Genomic DNA, 19447 nt, shown 5'->3' with positions numbered 1-19447 from the left:
GCTTAGTGGGACCTGACAGACTGCAGTGTGTGTGTGGGGGGGAAGCGCCCACGGGGTGGTGCGTGGGGGAACGGGCACTGCACTAGTCCCTAATAATTCTAGTTCCTCTTACAACCAAGCTACGATGGGGTGAGGTCAGCTCCATCGCCGTACACACTACACAGGCTAAGTGTTTTTGTCACGGTCTCCGGTTTGGCTAACAAGTTTGGTAGTCACAATTGATTAGCTTCTCAGCAACTGAGCAGAAAATGGATTCCACTATGGAAATCAGCGTGACGACTTGTACATGCTAGCTAGCTAGATAGTGTTTTAGTCGGGCAGTGGCATTTTGAGAAATCACTCACTCTTCTCAGCCTGAGAAAAGTTAGAACGGTGGTTAAACTTGAGCCGAACTACGTGGGCAATGCAGGGTTTTAACGCACAACTGCCGGCCAATCAAAGAAGAGTATTCACCCAGACCATGGTATAAATGGATACATTTAATAGCTGTCTCTGTTATGATAAATGTATCTTATTATCATGTCAGATGGGAAGAATCAAACACACACACACACACACACACACAATGTTTACACAGTGTAACAAGAAAGATTGTGTGTGCGCGCATGCGCAGCTTTTTGTTCTGCATGCTTTCTAGTTTGTGATTGTTTTGTTGATTCAATTTCACAGTCAACACACACACAAACACACACACATCATTTAAGTGTTGGCAGCAGCTTCTCTGTTTGTTTCAGTGGATTTGGTTTGCATTATATAGCGCAAGGTGGTACCTCTTGGGCCCCAATCTGTTCTTGTTTACTTATTTTTATCTTTTTACATTTGATGTCAACACGTTCTCACTCTGAGCGCGTAGCATATTGACGCTTTGTCCCGGGTTTGGAACTATGGCACTTGGCACTTTTATGTTTTTATGTCTGGCTACTGCCTATTGTCTGTGTCTTTTTAAAATGATGTGACTCTCCCTGCAACCAAATCTACCTACGGGTACAAATAAAGTAACCTTGACCTTGACCTTTTATAACTCTTGTTCTTCACGGCCGCTCGTTTATTGTTTCTCTCTGACCAGAACTAAAGATTCATAATAACAATATCGTCATCTGAAATTTAAAAATAAATAAATAAGAACTAAAATAAATGCAGAAAACTTTGATGTACTTTTAGGATTTGGAGAGGATTTATTGGCTAGTATCTCATGACGTCATCAGCAGGTGATGGGTGTCATGAGCTGTTTCTCAATGTCAAGGTTCCATCCTCGGCAGCACGGGTCCTTCCTAGTCACGTCCTACAGAGGGCAGGCAAGAGTCCTTCCTCACATTCGTAGAGCAAATATTTTGAACACTATGTGTGCTTGCGTCATGGTCCCAATGTCACTTCCATGCGAAAACGCAATGGAGGACGTTGACAGAGCTGGCTAGTTAGCTAGACGAGCTAACAAACTTAGCCATGACAGCTCAGGTAGCCCAACGTTACTGAGGTTTCTAGCTTATTAACACGTTCACTGCCATTGGCGAGTCAACTCGTCAAGCAGAAACCAACGGTTGACTGCCAATGGCGAGTAAACTCGTCAAAAAAAAAAAAAATGACGGTGGGACGTTGATCTAACCCTTTTACATCTCCTATATAAATATGGGAGCCACCGAACGTGTACAACCCATTCCACCGACCCACTAAGTGGCGACAGTGCTCTCCAGACTAGAAAAAGCGGAGCCAAAACTGCAGGGGAACGCGCGAGGAAACCATTCTCATACTGTAAAATGGATTGGCGAAAACGCTTTCGCTTTCGCGCTGGGAGCTGGCGGTGGGGGATTGCAAATTTGCATAATAGATTATGGGTGCAACACACTTTGAAACACCGGCAGAAAGCCCACAATCGCACGCAGCTTCATTCCAGCTGAGCTCACAACCGAAACGAACGAGCCCCATGCAGACTCGCCCAAAGAGCGGCCGCCAGCAGCCAGGCAGCACAGACAGGCAGAGCCTCGCTTGTACCGCTGCAGCCACGGAGGGAGGAGGAAAACACACACGGAGGGAGGAGTTTGAAGGAGAGGGGGGTTTCCTGCTGCTATGGAGGAAATTACTGTTCAAAACTATTGTTTAGATGTCTGACGTCTTACGCCAAAAATAAATGGTTAAAGTGACTGTTCTATCGAATTTCACAAAAAGCCATTTATCTCAGCTTAAATTTTCAGATGCTGAAACCATGCTGTATTCAACTGCTAATGCCTACATAACTACTAACTCTACAAACTAACTCTTTTAGACAGAGAAAGCACACATTCTATTAGTTCTTTTGAGATATTTTGTGTTCACAAAATCTTAGCAGAAAATAATCATCGGCTCTTGAAAGATGAGCCAGAATCCTCAAAAAAAAAACCTTGGCAGAAGCTACCTACAGTAAAAAAAAACTGCTGGCAGTGAATGTGTTAATAAACAATTTGGCATTAAAATGCTTGCAAACCATTAACTTGTGATTCTCGCCATTTTTAAATGACCTGGCAATTTGTCTGCAAAGAATTGTGGGTAGGCTACTACTGGGAGCCAGTCCCACTCCTCGGGATGTTTTCTGCTATCTTTTTTTCCACTATGATTTCCTGTTATCCTACACCTTGGGCCATCTCAAGGTGTAGGGACAACGTTCAACTCAGGGCCGTTTGGTCTCAGGGGCCAAAAAAAACCTTTTATTGGGACAAAAATCATGTAAATCCAAATAATAAGGTACTGCAATGGCATAAATAGTCATGCATACATGGAATTTGAGTGGGGCTTGCTCCTGGCCTAATATGCATCCTTGAAATTTCCACCAGACAGAGGCAAATGAAGCAAGCAATACAAGTTCATCCACCAAAGACACTGGTCAGCTACAAATGAGAAAACCAAACAGGAAAACAATGAACAAGGAAAACGCGCAGAACGTGACATCCCCCCAATTTGGGGTTAGGGTTAGCATGAAAATGCATGAAAATCCTGTAATATCTTTGCAATGGGTGAACGTTAGGGTTGTGCTAATACCCCGGTTTTACGAGTGAGAACAAGAGCTCTCACTCTAGTGCCATCTCGCTGCGCACGCAGCAACTGGAAGAATATCATTTTTAACTGCAAAAATGACCTTTTTTATATAACCAACCACCTACCGACAGGTGGCGTGGTAACCTTGGGACTGAAGCGGCCACCCACATTCCTTTCCCGGTGACAACGTCACGTCCGCCCAAATCCCAAGACCCACTCCATCTTCCAGCCCATCTGTGCAACGACGCATCGACGCATCAAGGCTGGGTAGTGAGAGCTCTCGTTCTCACTCGAAAAACCTGGGTTGTAGCACAACCCTAACGTTTTACTTCATTTCGAACTCAAGCTCTCACTCTAGTGCCAAATTCCACCGCCCTTGCTGCCGGGAGCACTCCTCAGAGCGACCCGAGAGGCATCGGTGAACAACGGACGCATGGCGAATTGCTCATGCCCAACTATGTGGTATTTGGATAGGCAACGACACTACCTTCTCGCTGTTGACAGTACCACATGCGCGAAGAGCAAGCCGGACACGTCAAAACTGTAGTACCTAACAAACGTGTGATGAGAGGACCATGAGGCCGCAGCGCACATGTCCTCCACTGATACAATGCGCAAGACGTCGCAACGCCTCACGTAGAATGCGCCTTGATACCCTCCGGGGGTACCTTACGTCGAGTATGCCAAAGTATGCAGAGTATGCCAAAGCAATCGCCTCCACTATCCAGTGCGATAAGTGATCCTTGGAAAGGGGTCCGCCCTGGGCCCTCTGCCCAAAACAGACCAACAACTGGTTTGAAGTGCGTAACGAGCGCGTCTTTGCCACGTAGGCCGAGAGCGCCCTTACGGGACACAGCATGTGCAAACGTCGCTCCTCGTCCGAACTGAACGGTGGGGGACAGAAAGCTGACAAGTCTATGACCATAGACCTAAAGCTGGCATTAATATTCTTATTTTGATACGCAGGGTTAGGTCGTAACGTGACCCTGCGCCCATCATCCATGAACACCATGCAGGACTGCTGCACTGAGAGGGCAATCAGATCACCAACCCTCTTTCCTGACGACAAGGCCAGCAGCAGCGCGGTCTTCAAAGACAGAAATTTCAGATCGACGGAGTCCAAGGGCTCGAACGGATGACCCGCGAGCCCGTCCAGCACCGTGACCAAGTCCCATTTGGGAAAGAGGCACCGCGACGGTGGCCGCAACCTACGCGCCCCCTACATGAAGCGCGAGACTAGAGGGAGCCCCCCCATGGGCCTACCCTCAATTCACATATGGCAAGCAGAAATCGCGGCTACGTACACCTTAAGAGACTGCGGGGACTGGCCCATGTCAAGAAGGCTCTGAAGGAAACGGGCCATACATCACAGTTCACTGGATCCACACCTTTGTCCACGCACCAGAGCGAAAAGACCCGCCACTTGTACGTGTACTGAGAGCGGGTCGAAGTAGCCCTAGCACTCTGAATAGTGCACACCACACTTTCGGGCAAGCCCTGGGCTAGCAAATGGTCCCGTTCAGGAACCAAGCTGCTAGTTTCCACCTGCCCACTCCGCCTGGGATAGGAGATCCGCCCGTAACGGCAACGCCCAGGGCGGTCCCTGCGCCAAGGACATCGGTCTGCAAACCATATCTGCTTGGGCCAAAAGGGGGCCACCAAAATAAGCCGCAGGTGCTGTTCCCTCACCCTGTCCAACCTGACCTCACCGGTCCCTGGCTGGGTCCAGGCGATGCCTGAGAAACCAGATCTGGAACGGGCGCATGTGTAACCTCCCCAGCGGGAGAACATGCACCGCTGAGGCTATCACTCCCACTGACGCGGAGGGACCCAGCCTTAACGTCTTTGCCGTCCGCACCATGCCTGTCGCTCTGGCGAAAGGCGAGCCAGCATGGCCCGAGAGTCCAGCTCGAGCCCCAGGAAGGTCGCCACCTGCGCTGGGACGAGGCAACTCTTCTGCCAGTTCACCAAAAAACCCAAGGTCTGCAGGTGATCTATCACCACTTTGGTGTGTTCCATGGCGCAGACCCTTGAGTCCGCCACTATGAGAGCGTCGTCGAGATAGAGGAAGACGCAAATCCCACTAGCCAGGGCTAGTGGGATAGCCAGGGCTGTCTCCACGCACACAGTGAAGGTTTGTGGGCTCAAAGACATGCCGAACGGCAGGACGCAGAATTCGTAAGCCCTTCCCAGGAAGGAGAACCTCAGGTATTTCCTGTGTCTCTGAACCACGGGGACATGGAAGAACGCATCTTTCAGATCCACGGAAGTAAAGAAATCCCCCGGCCTCAACGCATTGAAAAGGCGGGGGAATGAAAGCATTCAGAACGGGAACTTCCTCAGCGTCCTGTTGACTTCAACTCTACAGTGCTGCTTAATCCAGAACCTGACTTCAACTCTACAGCACTGCTTAATCCAGAACCTGACTTCAACTCTACAGCACTGCTTAATCCAGAACTTTACATCAACTCTACAGCACTGCTTAATCCAGAACCTGACTTCAACTCTACAGCGCTGCTTAATCCAGAACTTTACTTCAACTCTACAGCACTGCTTAATCCAGAACCTGACTTCAACTCTACAGTGCTGCTTAATCCAGAACCTGACTTCAACTCTACAGTGCTGCTTAATCCAGAACCTGACTTCAACTCTACAGCACTGCTTAATCAAGAACCTGACTTCAACTCTACAGCGCTGCTTAATCCAGAACCTGACTTCAATTCTACAGCGCTGCTTAATCCAGAATTTTACTTCAACTCTACAGCACTGCTTAATCCAGAACCTGACTTCAACTCTACAGTGCTGCTTAATCCAGAACCCGACTTCAACTCTACAGCGCTGCTTAATCCAGAACCTGACTTCAACTCTACAGCACTGCTTAATCCAGAACCTGACTTCAACTCTACAGTGCTGCTTAATCCAGAACCCGACTTCAACTCTACAGCGCTGCTTAATCCAGAACCTGACTTCAACTCTACAGCGCTGCTTAATCCAGAACTTTACTTCAACTCTACAGCACTGCTTAATCCAGAACCTGATTTCAACTCTACAGCACTGCTTAATCCAGAACCTGACTTCAACTCTACAGCGCTGCTTAATCCAGAACCTGACTTCAACTCTACAGTGCTGCTTAATCCAGAACCTGACTTCAACTCTACACTGCTGCTTAATCCAGAACCTGACTTCAACTCTACAGTGCTGCTTAGGAGCTAGGAGGCTATCAAGAGCTAGCAGGCCACAGCCTCAAAGGCTATCAAGAGCCAGCAGGCCGCAGCCCCCTATAACATCCTTGCTCATCGGAGACTCGGATATTAAACACATTGGGATTAAAAACAATACCGCTACACTCTGTTTCCCTGATGAGATGATCTGTGAATACAATCCATCCAGATGTCCTCCTAGGAAAGTTGGCTAGGCTGGAGGTGAATCCTTTTCTAATTAAGTGGTACTTTTCATTTCTTTCAAACAGGCCACAACAGGTGAGATTTAACTCTTCACTCTCTGATGAGACAGTGAGCAGTACAGGGGCCCCCCAGGGGACAGTTAGTTCGTCCCTGTTGTTCACTTTATACACAAATGATTGTGTCAGCTCACAACCCAATCAGTATGTGGTCAAATTCTCTGATGACACTGTTATACTTAATCTACTCACAGGTGAAGGAAACATCAGTAGCCATACAACAGGAGTAGACAGGTTTGTAGGATGGTGTGATGAACATCACCTACAAATTAACGTAAGGAAAACAGAGGAGATTGTGGTCGATCCCCGGTCTATAGGTGACCACACCCTGATTGGTATACATGGTCATGACATAAAACAGGTTACCTCCTACAAATATCTAGGAGTCCAGATTGATGGTGAAATGAGCTGGCACCCTCATGTGACAAATCTATGTGCAAGAATACACCAGCGCCTTCATTTTTTACGTAGGCTTAGACTCTTTGGTGTATGCAGAAATATAATGCTAATCTTTTATAGAGCCAGCATAGAGTCCATGTTAAGGTGTATGGTATCACAAGCTGGTTTGGAAACCTGACGGTAAAGTATAAAACTGAAATTCTTAGATTGGTCAAAATGGCAGGGAAGATTATGGGGATGTCTACACCTCCCACTACTCCCCAGGTCATTTTTGAGCAGTCTACCATTGGGCAGGCTAAGAAAATTGTGTCTGACCCCTCTCATGTACTCCATCCAGAGTATAGGTTACTGCCGTCAGGCAGGAGGTATGGGGTCCATAAGTGGAAATATAATAGGTACAAGTATTCTTTTGTCCCTCTGTCAATTACACTCCTCAATGGACTCCTTGCGGAAGGCAGACAGAGGGGTAGAAGGCTCTGAGGTGGAGTTAAGGTGTCTTATTTATTACGTCGGTGAGTGACGGGATTTACGTGTCACTGTGTGCCACATTGTTAATGTTTGTAGTGCACTGTACTGTGTATGTTTGCTGCTGGTCCGTGTCCAAGACAAATTTCTCCCTTGGGAGACAAAATAAAGTAACCTTGAACCTTGAACCTTGACATAACAGAGAAGATTCCTGAAATCCTGTCTACTCACAGCTCCCTAAACAAGATTACCCTGCATATAGGAGCCAACGACACTGAAACAGCAATCAGAAACACTAAAACGTGACTTCCTGGACCTACTGAAGCTCCTAGCCTCACTTGATATTGAGGCATTTATCAGTGGCCCCCTGCCCCCCAATGGATACAAAGTCAATAAGTTCACCAGGTCCCTAAGCTTAAGCACGTGGCTTTCAACTGTCTGCCCTCAGTATAATGTGAATTATATTGACAACTTCAATCTCTTCTGGGATCGAAGCCATCTCTACAGTCGTAATGGTCGACTCAACAGAGATGGCACAAGGCTGTTTACTGCCAACCTTATCTACAACATCAATCACCCAACATCTGATAACTCCACGGCCAGGAGTGAGCCCCCCCCCCCTCTCCACTATCTCCAACCTTCGCCGCGAGGTCACACTGCCAGTCGACACGTCTCATCAACAACAATCCCTGTTGCCACAACTCGAGGCCAGCCGACTAGACGAAATATCCTCTGCCATGCAGGCGATATCAGCCCATCCCCCCCCCCCCTTCGGAGCCTCTACTCCCCCCCGCCAGCTCCCAGCTCATCAACAACCAACCATGACGCTGCCCCCCCCCCTCCTCCTCTCCTGCCCTCTGCTCTATCTTATCCCATTCCCCCGCCCCCTTTGCGGCCCCTACACCCCTCCGCGATCTCCCAGTTCATCAACTACCAACCATGACGTCTTCCTTCCAGGAAGCGGAGGACGCTGCCCCCTCCCCCTCCTCTCCTCCTCTCTGCTTCCAGGATGAAGTGGAGGGCACTGCCCCCCCCTCCCCCTCGCCTCTTCTCTCCCCCCCCCCCTTCCGGGCCTCTACACCCCTCCGCAAACTCCCAGTTCACCAACAACCAACCATGACATCTTCCCTCCAGGATGAAGCGGAGGACGCTGCCCTTTCCTCTACCTCTTTGCTCCTCCACCTCTCCCCACCCCCCTCCCCCATTCCATTCTCCAGCAGGATAAACGAACTGATAAGCGTTGGACTGTCTATGATCCCCCAGTCCCCCTGTCCATCTAAGCCCCCTCGTTCTACCCTCCCGACCCCGAACCTGGCCCCTCGACCATCCCCTCCCTCACATGCCCTCCAGCCCTCTCCCATACTGCCAATATCTATTGCTGGGGATTTGAATATTCATATTGATAACCCGACGGATAATTTTGCCAAAGAACTGAATATCTTACTTGATACTTTTGATCTGTCTCAACATGTTTCAGGGCCTACTCACAACCGAGGCCATACCCTGGATTTAGTTATTACTAGGGGCTTCAAGTCCTCTTCTGTGTCGACTATTGATGTTGCGTTGTCTGACCATCTTTGCATCTTTTTTGAAATGGAAATCTCCCCTGAGATCATTAATAGGTCACAAACCGTTAAAAGACGAGACATTAATGCAGGCACCAGCGCGCTGTTTATGGAGACATTTTCTTTATCTCCTCCCACATCAGCTTCTGTCAATGAGATTCTTGATAACTTCAATTCAACAATTCTGAATACTATTGATAGTGTGGCGCCTGTTAGGTTAAAATTGCTGTCTGGCAAAATTAAAGCACCCTGGCGAAATTCTGCATCCGTTAGATGCAAAAAGAAAGATTGCAGGAAAGCTGAGCGTAAATGGCGGAAAACTAATCTTCACATTCACTATGATATTTACAAAGAAAGCCTTCACTCCTACAACCTCGAACTGAAAAGGTCGAGACAATCGTTTTTTTCCGAGATAATTAACAAAAATGTGAACAATGCACACACTCTATTTGCCACAGTTGATAGACTGACTAATCCGCCTCTCTGTGTAGCACCTGAATTCCTCTCTACTGTCAAATGTAATGAGTTTGCTGCCTTTTTTACGGATAAAATTATTAATATCAGGCAGGCTATTAGTGGCTCCACACCAAGAAATGCTGTGACATCATCCAACCCGCAGATCGCTAGTTCGATAAATTTGTCCCAGTTCAGCGTTATCGACCACGACATCTTAGAGGAAACTGTACAAGGCCTTAAATCATCTTTGTGCTGTCTCGATACCCTTCCAACAAGCTTTTTTAAAAGCGTTTATAACTGTCTGTCGTCGGACCTATTGCAAATAGTTAATAGATCCCTTGTGACCGGCACTTTTCCTGAGTCCCTGAAAACTGCAGTTATTAAACCCCTACTAAAAAAGCGTAGCCTTGATGCATCGGTAATCAGTAACTACAGACCAATATCTAATCTCCCCTTTATAGCCAAAATAATTTAAAGGGTTGTTTACCTACAACTCAATAGATTCCTAACCTCAAATGATCTCCTAGATAAACTCCAATCAGGCTTTCGCCCCCATCACAGCAAAGAAACCGCGCTTACTAAAGTCATAAATGACATCAGAATAAACACAGACTCAGGCAAAAATTTGATTCTAGTGCTACTGGAACTTAGCGCTGCATTTGACACTGTTGACAACTCAATTTTATTGGACAGACTGGAAAACTGGGTTGGGCTATCGGGTACGGTCCTCCAGTGGTTCAAGTCCTATCTTCAAGGCAGGAAGTACTTCGTCTCCATTGGCAATTACACATCTGACCTAACTAGGATGACTTGTGGGGTGCCTCAAGGATCCATTATGGGGCCCGTTCTCTTCAACCTTTATATGCTCCCTCTAGGCCTAATTATTAGGGATGCACCGATTGCCATTTTCTTGGCCGATTCCGATTTCCGATTTTTGAATAGTCTGACTTGCCGATACCGATTTTTGCCGATTCCGATTTTTTTTTCTAAAAACAACAATTGACAGCTTACACAAACGTTTTTGTAACTTTGTTTAAAAATTAAGATTCATAGAAGAATTCTTACATCTAATGGGGATCCAAATAAACAAATAAACAATTCTTATCATTTGCATGAAGTAGGACCTTCTCACTCAAACACATCTCAAAATAAAAGTGTTCCAGGTTAGGCTACTGGACAGAGCTTTTTTGTGCAAATACAATGAATACAAAAATTTAATTAAATCCAATAGCCTATATCCCACAGCTATCATGCATTTACTTTTCCAAAAGAAAACAGGTTGAAACTGAGTGAGTCTATCTGCACTTTTAAGAAAGGCTTAAAAAAATGGTTACAAACATCCGCACTTTAAACCGTTTTATCCTGTCTTTTTAGTTCTTGAATTGGTTATTTATTTATGGTATAGCTGGTCTTTTATTTTATTGATTGATATGTTTAGTTCTAGTTTTTATTTTTTTTATTTTGGTAAATTATAAACTGAGTTAGTAATTTATCTTTTAATGGAGTTGTATTAGTTTTAAATTATGTTCCCACTTGCACTTCTTTGTTACACGTATTTACGTTGTCTGTCTTGTCTCCATGGGGACCACAATGGAAATAAGCCTTCGGGCTTTGTTGTGTTTTTATCCTCGGTGATATGTTGTCTTATGTCCTGTTTTTATCACCAAATAAAGTCAGTCAGTCAGTCAGTCAGGTGCAACAGAACATCAAAATGATCCATGGACAAGGAGTTTATAGACTGGCTCCAGACCAGTCCTCTTGAGTAGAGGGGAAATGAGTTTATGAGTTACAGTAACGATCTTCAGTCTGAATATCAGGCGGAGTTTACACACAGTCCGAAGTTTGGTATGCGTATTTTTATCTGCCATCCGAAAAAATATCGTCACGCACAGAAAACGTTGCACACTTGTGAGTCCGATGCATTTTTATTATTATGTCCGTCGTTCTCATGTCGTTCTATTTGCAATACGAAACAAATAGTCTCTCCTGTATCCACGTCACGTTACAACATGACTTGACAGGCTGAGGCAGCAGCGCTGATGTGGAATGGAAAAGCAGGTCGGGGAATGGTTATACTGGACACACTCGCCAAGCCGGCTGTGCGCGGTGGCGGGTTGCTGGAGCACCGCTTCCCGGGGAGAGAGAGCAGAGAGAGGGGGGCCAGTGAGGTGAAGCGAGCCGCTCTGACTGGACTCCAGCCGAGCGGGACACGGCCGCACCTCTGTCTCCACGGCTTATTTTCGACTTGCATGTGTGACAAACTGCGAGCTTTGTCTACTTCACTGACGGTGAAAAAAATCCACAACGAGGAAGGTATGCTGGCGTGTGTGGTGTGGTGGCTGGGTGCCTGTCTCGGTGCTTTGGGGTGCGCGCACGTCATGTGAAAATCGGCTCACAGAATCGGCTATTTAGAGTGACCAGAACAGATCACCGATCGAGGCCGATCACGTGAAAATCGGCCATTTCCGGTCACGTGCCGATCGATCGGTGCATCCCTACTAATTATGCAAAAAAACAAAGTAGCCTATCATAACTATGCAGACGACACTCAGTTGTATATAACTCTTTCCTCAGCTGACTATGCCCCCATAGAATCATTGTGCCAGTGCATTGATCAAATAAATAACTGGATGTGCCAGAATTTCCTACAGCTAAACAAAGACAAAACTGAGGTGAGCGTGTTTGGCCCCAAAGAACAAAGGCTTAAAATCACTGTACGCCTTGAGTCTCTATCCCTGAAGCCTAAGGATCAAGTCAAAAATCTTGGAGTTATTATTGATTCCGATCTCAACTTTAACTCCCACATTAAGTCAATTAGAAAATCTGCTTTTTATCATCTTAAAAATATAGCAAGAATTAGGGGATACTTGTCCAGACAGGATCTAGAAAAACTAATTCACGCCTTCATTTATAGTAGGTTAGACTACTGCAATAGCCTTTTTTCTGGTCTCTCCAAAAAAGAACTTAGGCAACTTCAACTCATTCAGAATGCTGCTGCTAGAGTTCTAACGAAGACTAAGAAAGCTGATCATATCACTCCAGTGATAAGTCCTTACACTGGTTGCCAGTGTGTCAGAGAATAGATTTTAAAATACTGTTATTAGTCTATAAATCACTTAATGGCCTAGGCCCAAAATACATAGCTGAATTGCTCCCACGCTACGAACCGTCTAGAACTCTTAGGTCAACAGGGTCCAGCTTATTAACTGTCCCTAGGATCAAATCAAATCACGGGAAGGCTGCATTTACCCACTATGCTTCTGCTAGCTGGAACAAATTGCCTGAAGACCTCAGATCTGCCCCAACCTTACTTACTTTTAAAAATAGACTAATAGTCCAGGCAAAGTAGCGTTTTACGACAGACTAATTGTAAAATAATTTTTTGCAGCTTAGATCATTTCTATGAGGTGTCCAGAACAACATACTAAAAGTCCTAAGAAATCCTAGTTGAGGAAATATGTTTAATTCTCATCAATCCAAGATGTGTGCCAGTAAGGCCAGACAACAATACACCCCAATGGGACTATTTTTTTCCTTTACTCCTATCAAAATAAAACTTTATACAATGAAAGTATCCATGAAAAGTAAAAAAAATTGTATTACAAGTTTCTTTGAAAATGAATTTGAATATGCAAATGAGTAGGGGTGTCACAATATATCGTCCCACGAAATTTCGCGATAGTAAAACGTCACGATATGTATCGTTGAGATGAAATCTCATATCGTGAATTTTTTTTTTTTTTTTTTCAAAAGTAGACAAAGAAACGTCTTTGTTTGTTGAAGTTCAATGTGTGGAAAGTACCGTAGTTCAGTTGAACAAGTCTCTGAAGAGACACATGAGAAGTTATACAGGAGAGAAACCATTCAATTGAGTTTCTGGCAAAACTGTTTACTTGACAGGAACAACTGAAGATGCATAAAAAATAGACTAAGAAAAGTCTTGTTGTTTGAGTTTGAAGAAAAACTGAAGATGCATAATGAGAATTTATACTGCTGAGAAACCTTTTAGTTCAAAGTAAATCTAAGTGACGGTGTAACTCATTCTATTTCAAGATAAGCCTTATCTCCAATCTCATGTTTTTTCTAGTTGTTATTGTAATAACAATTTCCCACAACAGCATGTTTTGTATTTGTGCATTTCAAATAAAATACTACTTTTCCAGTCATATATTGTCATTATTCAAGTTTAAAAAAATATTGTTAAAATCGTATCGTATCGTATCGTTATCGTGAACCCAGTATCGTGATACGTATCGTATCGTGAACTGAGTGTATCGTGACACCCCTACAAATGAGCTATACACTAATCAAATATAGGCTACCCAAAATATATCCGCATAGGAGTAAAGGAAAAAATGAAACCTATCACAATCAAACCTCACACAGTGAAAGTATACATGAAAAGGAACTTTTTTGTTTTACAAGTTTCTTGGAAAAATCTATTTTAACACGTTCACTGCCAATGACGTGTTGATACGTCAAAAAAAATCCAACGGTTGACTGCCAATGACGTGTTGATACGTCAAAAAAAAAATTGACGGTGGGACGTTGATCTAACCCTTTTACATCTCTTATATAAATATTGAAGCCACGTGTACAACCCATTCCACCGACCCACTAAGTGGCGACAGTGCTCTCCAGACTAGAAAAAGCCGAGCCAAAACTGCAGGGGAACGCGCGATGAAACCATTCTCATACTGTAAAATGGATTGGCGAAAACGCTTTCGCTTTCGCGCTGATTGCTGACGGTGGGGGATTGCAAATTTGCATAATAGATTATGGGTGCAACACACTTTGAAACACGCAGCATAAATAAGACCAGAATCGCAAAAGAAACCCCGTTTCTTGGGGTTTCTCAACCGAAACCCCAAGAAACGAGCGAGCCCATCCTCGCCCAGCGGCCGCCAGCAGACAGGAGCAGCAGCAGCAGCAGCAGCAGAAACGAGCTTGTGACACGCCCGCTGCAGCCAAGAAGAACACACACGGAGGGAGGAGTTTGAAGTAGAGGGGGGTTTCCTGCTGTTATGGAGGAAATTACTGTTCAAAACTATTGTTTAGATGTCTGACGTCTTACTGATGCCAAACATGAATGGTTAAAGTGACTGTTCTATCGAATTTCACAAAAAGCTATTTATCTCAGCTTAAATTTTCAGATGCTGAAACCATGCTGTATTAAAGTGCTAATGCCTACATAACTACTAACTCTACAAACTAACTCTTTTAGACAGAGAAAGCACACATTCTATTAGTTCTTTTGAGATATTTTGTGTTCACAAAATCTTAGCAGAAAAGAATCCTCGGGTCTTGAAAGATGAGCCAGAATCCTCAAAAAAACCCTCTGGCAGAAGCTACTGTTAGGAATGATAGGGAGGGTTATTGTCCCTCTTCTCCTTTCTTCCTTGTTTCCTTTCCTAAACACTTGTGACTGGTTTTCATTGGGAAATGAGGTGTGGTTAAGCTGTGTGTCCATGTGATGTCATTGAGGTGCGCACGCAGCCACTGAAGCAGATTTATGAATGAACACTGCCCAGGTGTGCGCGCGGCAGATTTGAATGAATGCTCGAGACGCGACACCACGCCAGAGGACCGACACACTCACACACTTCTTTTTGGACCGATACACGTATTTATTGAGAACCAGCTGTTTGCTTTACATTGAGGATCCTTCCTAAAACAACTTAAACTGAACTGAAACGACAAAGACGGAGCTCGCTGCTCTGGAGAGCCAAGACGGTGCTGGCGAGGCCTTGTCAGAGGTCCGCTAACGTAGTCAGCTACTACATGACATCAATCTACTACTACGGTAAGCTGACCCACCTCTAGTCATTATTTCTCGTTTGGAAACCAGTCCTTTGTTTTGTCCATTTCTATCCCCTCTTTTCTGCTCTTTCACATACTCCAGGTTAGGACTAGCTTCGATAGCTAAAGGCTACAAACAACTCTAGTCCCCTAGACTGCTAGTCCGTAACATAAATTGGGAGGCCCGTCCGGAATAAATCCGATTGTTTAGAGTTAGCGTTAGTTTAGTCAGTACATCCAAACATTCTGTTTTTGTGGAAAAAGCACAGTGAGTTGGATTCAGCTCGTTAAAAGCCGTATGTGTCTAGGTTTAGCGTTAGGTCTGGCATACGGGCTACGAGCAGACGTTAGCTGTTCGGTGCAAACCATTTTTCCCACAAACAGACGTTTGCGTATGTATGTGAAACTGGTTAGCTTTAGAAATTAGGTGAGTACAATAATATAACGTTAAAATAATTACTGTGTGTGTTGGGGTTAAAAACGGGGATATAGCGTTGGTTAATGGGTCCCTGGTAAGTCTAGTTTGGCTGGTTAGCTGCTAGCTATTTGGCTAAATTTTGTTAGCGTTGGTTGCTTGTCGGTTTTGTGAGTGTGTGCGGCAAGGTAAATAAACTTAACGTTGCTGGCAGTGGTCTGTCTGGTAAGTAGCATTATTAATAAGCGCTCTAGTATGGCTTTGGTGTGTAATGATGACATGTAATGATTTGTAGGAATAGTGACTTGTTGCAAGCTACCGCTTGTCTTGTTTGAGTGGTCTAATGGTTACGTTTTGTAAGTATGGCTGTTTGGCAATTACTTTTTGAAGGTGATTTTGTATGGGTGTCTCACCCTTCGTCAGTCCACTTTTGTGCAGCTGATAACGTTGTGTTTTGTAAGTTTGGCTGTTTGTAATTCCTTTGAAGGTGAAAGGCCATTTGGTAATTACCTGTAAGGTGATTTTGTGAGGACCTACTTTTGTGAGCAGTGGCTCAGTGGCTCTAACGTAACGTTTTGTGAGTGTAGGTTTTTGTAATCCCGTTTAAGGTGATTTTGTCAGTATTGACCCACTCTAGTGAGCGGTGGCGATAATTAACTGTAATATCTGTAACCATGGCAGATTTCAATGTCGAGGATTTTTGTGGCGGTGATTTTGGGCGCAATGATTTGCGCAAGCTTAAAAAGGAAGAGTTGCTTGCTGTGGCTGCTTTTTGTGAATTGGAGATTCCTCCAGAAATGAAAAAGCTACAGATTGTGGAGACTCTCATGTTAGAGCTGCAGGTGCAGGATCCTGTACAGAAGGAGAAGGAGAGAGAAGAGGAGAGAAAGAGAGCGGAGAAAGAGGATCGTTTGTTTCAGCTCGAGTTAGCACAAGTGGCAGCAAGGGAACAAGAGCGAAAAATTGAGCTTGCAAAATTAGCATTTGAGCAAGAAAAGCTTAAAGTGAACAACAATGCCTTGCAACGCAAACATGAAGTGCGCTTTAATGTATCCAGTTGTTTGAGACTCATGCCAAAGTTTAATCGTGACGATGTGGGATCTTTCTTTGATGCATTTGAGAAAATTGCCAGGGAGCTAGAATGGCCTGAAGACAAGTGGGCTCTGCTCATTCAGACCGTACTTGAGGGTAAAGCCCAGGAAGCTTACGCTGCACTCGACACAAATGAAAGCAGGGAGTATGATGCCGTAAGAAAGGTGGTTTTGGCAGCATATGAGGTGGTGCCAGAAGCCTACCGGCAGAAGTTTAGGTCCTTGCAGCGTAAACCAGGTGATACCTTTTTAGATCTCGCTAGGCAACAGGAGGCTGTGTTTGACAGGTGGCTAGCAGGCACAGACACCTATACCTTTCAAGACTTGCGGCAGCTTATGCTGGTGGAGCAATTTAAAACTAGCTTACCCCGGCATATTGAAATACATCTAAATGAGACAGCCGTTAATAACTTGAAGAAAGCCGCCATGGCAGCTGATTCGTATGAGTTAACTCATAGAGAAGTGCCTGGGAGAGGTAGGTTTGGTGGTAGACCGGATGGGAGGCAGACTGTAACAACTGCCCGGCCTGCGGAGGCGGCCCCCGAAGAGTTTAGTCCCACCTTTGTTCAGTCTCAAGGATCAGTGAAACGATTTGAGAAGCCATATGAGAAGTCACATGAGAGGTCATATTTTCCCAGAAACGATGTCATTTGTAATTACTGTAAAAAGCCCGGCCATATGAAGTCCAGTTGTCTCAGTCTCAAGAGGAGAGACGGAGAGGGGAAAGCAGTAGGGTTGGTCCGCACCTACGCTCAGATTGGTCCCTGTGAGGCGGATGGGTGGAACCTGCCGTCCTGCCCAATAGATAGAGAGTTTGAGGGTTTTGTGTCAAAAGGGGGAGTTTCTGGCGCGCCTGGTGGTAAGATGGTCCCGATCTCCATCTTGAGGGACACAGGTGCCACACAGTCCTTACTGCTCCAGGGTGTCATAGACCTACCTCCGGACACCTATTTACAGGCTTCTACCCTGTTGCAGGGCGTGGGAGGTGGTTTCATTAGGGCTCCTCTGCACAAGATTTATCTTGAGTCTAATGTTGTAAATGGACCAGTAGTGGTAGCCATTATTCCTTCTTTGCCAACGGAAGGGTTTGCTCTTGTGTTGGGTAATGATTTGGCTGGTACTAAAGTTTGCGTGACGCCCGTTGTGAGTGGAACACAGTGGTTGGAGCAGCTCCAAGATGAGGCTGTGATGCTAACTGAGATGGCCACACTAGAGCAAACTAAAGAAGTGCTCATTGAGGAGGTAGAGGCTGGAGAAGCCGGTAAAGAGTCAAACTCAACAGCTGATAACAACAGGGAGGCAAAGTCTCTAGCTGGCAGCGTAGTTGAGATGACACAGGTGGAAGCTAATAAAGAGCACGGTGGAGTGTTAGAGCTAGCTACGAAGGTGGATTCAGTTGGGCAGTCACCGCCAACTGGTGAGGAAAATCTGGCCCTCTGCCAGATTCCACACTTTTCTGAACTTAAGGGTGGAGATAGGGCTGAGAATGAGACCTACAAGGAGAAAACCGATAGTTGCTTCATGAGCGAGGAGACATTGGTGTCAGTTGAGGGGTCTCATGACAACCACACGGCCCACGCAGAGTTAAATCTGGATGTGGTGGAAGACTGCAGAACAGAGGTTAGCGCCTCATATCTTTTTGGTCCAGGATGTCCCAGTTCCGTCAAATTGAGACTGGACTACTCTTTAAAATCTCCTGATGGAAAGTCTGACGTGAAGGATGTCAGGCGTGATGCTAAACTGCTTGAAATCACAGACACTGAGTTTGATGAGTACCCAGGTTATTTGACAGTGGCACAGGAAGGGGTTCATGTCATCGATCCTGATCCAGTGATGGGCAGAAATGTCTTGGAAGAAATGAATGCAGATAAGCGCCTGTTATCAAATAAGGCCAAGCCTAATGTATGCAAAAATGCAATCATTGCCGACTGTTGGTCCGCAGGATGAGGAAGGAAAAAAAAGTCAAAATATTTATGATGGAAATAAGAGTGGAACTTGTCTAAACGACAATGGAAGTTCTAATTAAATTAAATGATTCTCACTGCAAAAGGAGGATTTGTGGTTTATTAAACCTAGGTGATTCCTCATACAGTAGTTTGAGATTTTCTATTCTAGATTTTGTGGTGACGGTTACATGTGAATTTTAAAGTTTTCTACTATTATACCGTTTATATTTTTGTAAATTTTGTATGTAAACAAAAAGAAAATGTGAAAATGTTAACTCATTCACTGCCAATATCTGACTGGCATTTTTGGCACAGGCCAAGTATTTCCATAATGTTTGGTCATCTTTCAAGACCCACAGTAAATTCTGTACTAGGACTACAGTGATGTCCAATACCTCGAAATGAAGATCTAAGTCTCTACTTTCACCCCCAAAAAGAAAGTTAGCTTTTAGCATGTTCTGTACTCTACTTATAACCCTTTTTATACACCCCATGTTCACCAAAAAAGCCTGTCTGGGAAGAGAAAAGGGAGAAAAAAGCATTTTTGTAAAAGGGCACAATCTCAGGCATAACTCACTCTCAATTATTTTATTTTGAACTGTATTGACATCAGACATGTAAATATTATTCGTTAGGACACAAATGACAAAAAAAAAAAATATATATATATATATATATACACACATGAAGTGCTTTTTTTTTTACATTCAACAATAGTTTACTCGGTGTGAGTGTGCAGACAGACAGACAGACAGACAGACAGACACACCGACAGACAGACAGACAGACAGACAGACAGACACACACACACACACACACACACACACACACACACACACACACAC

General features: G+C 44.8%; 1 protein-coding gene across 1 annotated transcript in view; it reads right to left on the bottom strand.

The window, feature by feature from the left end:
• Positions 1-16390: 16390 nt before the first annotated feature.
• Positions 16391-19447, bottom strand: part of LOC310772925 (dachshund homolog 1-like) — a gene marked incomplete at both ends in the record, with an annotated part of 121443 nt that continues 118386 nt past the window's right edge. The window contains 2 exons of the mRNA XM_083632872.1: positions 16391-16417; positions 17407-17450. Coding sequence (XP_083488998.1) covers positions 16391-16417; positions 17407-17450 — 71 coding nt within the window. The remainder of the gene's footprint in view (positions 16418-17406; positions 17451-19447) is intronic.

Source organism: Poromitra crassiceps (assembly GCF_964638095.1).
Source record: "Poromitra crassiceps genome assembly, chromosome: 1".
Classification (NCBI taxonomy): domain Eukaryota; kingdom Metazoa; phylum Chordata; class Actinopteri; order Beryciformes; family Melamphaidae; genus Poromitra; species Poromitra crassiceps.
This window is presented reverse-complemented; position numbering and strand designations above follow the sequence as displayed.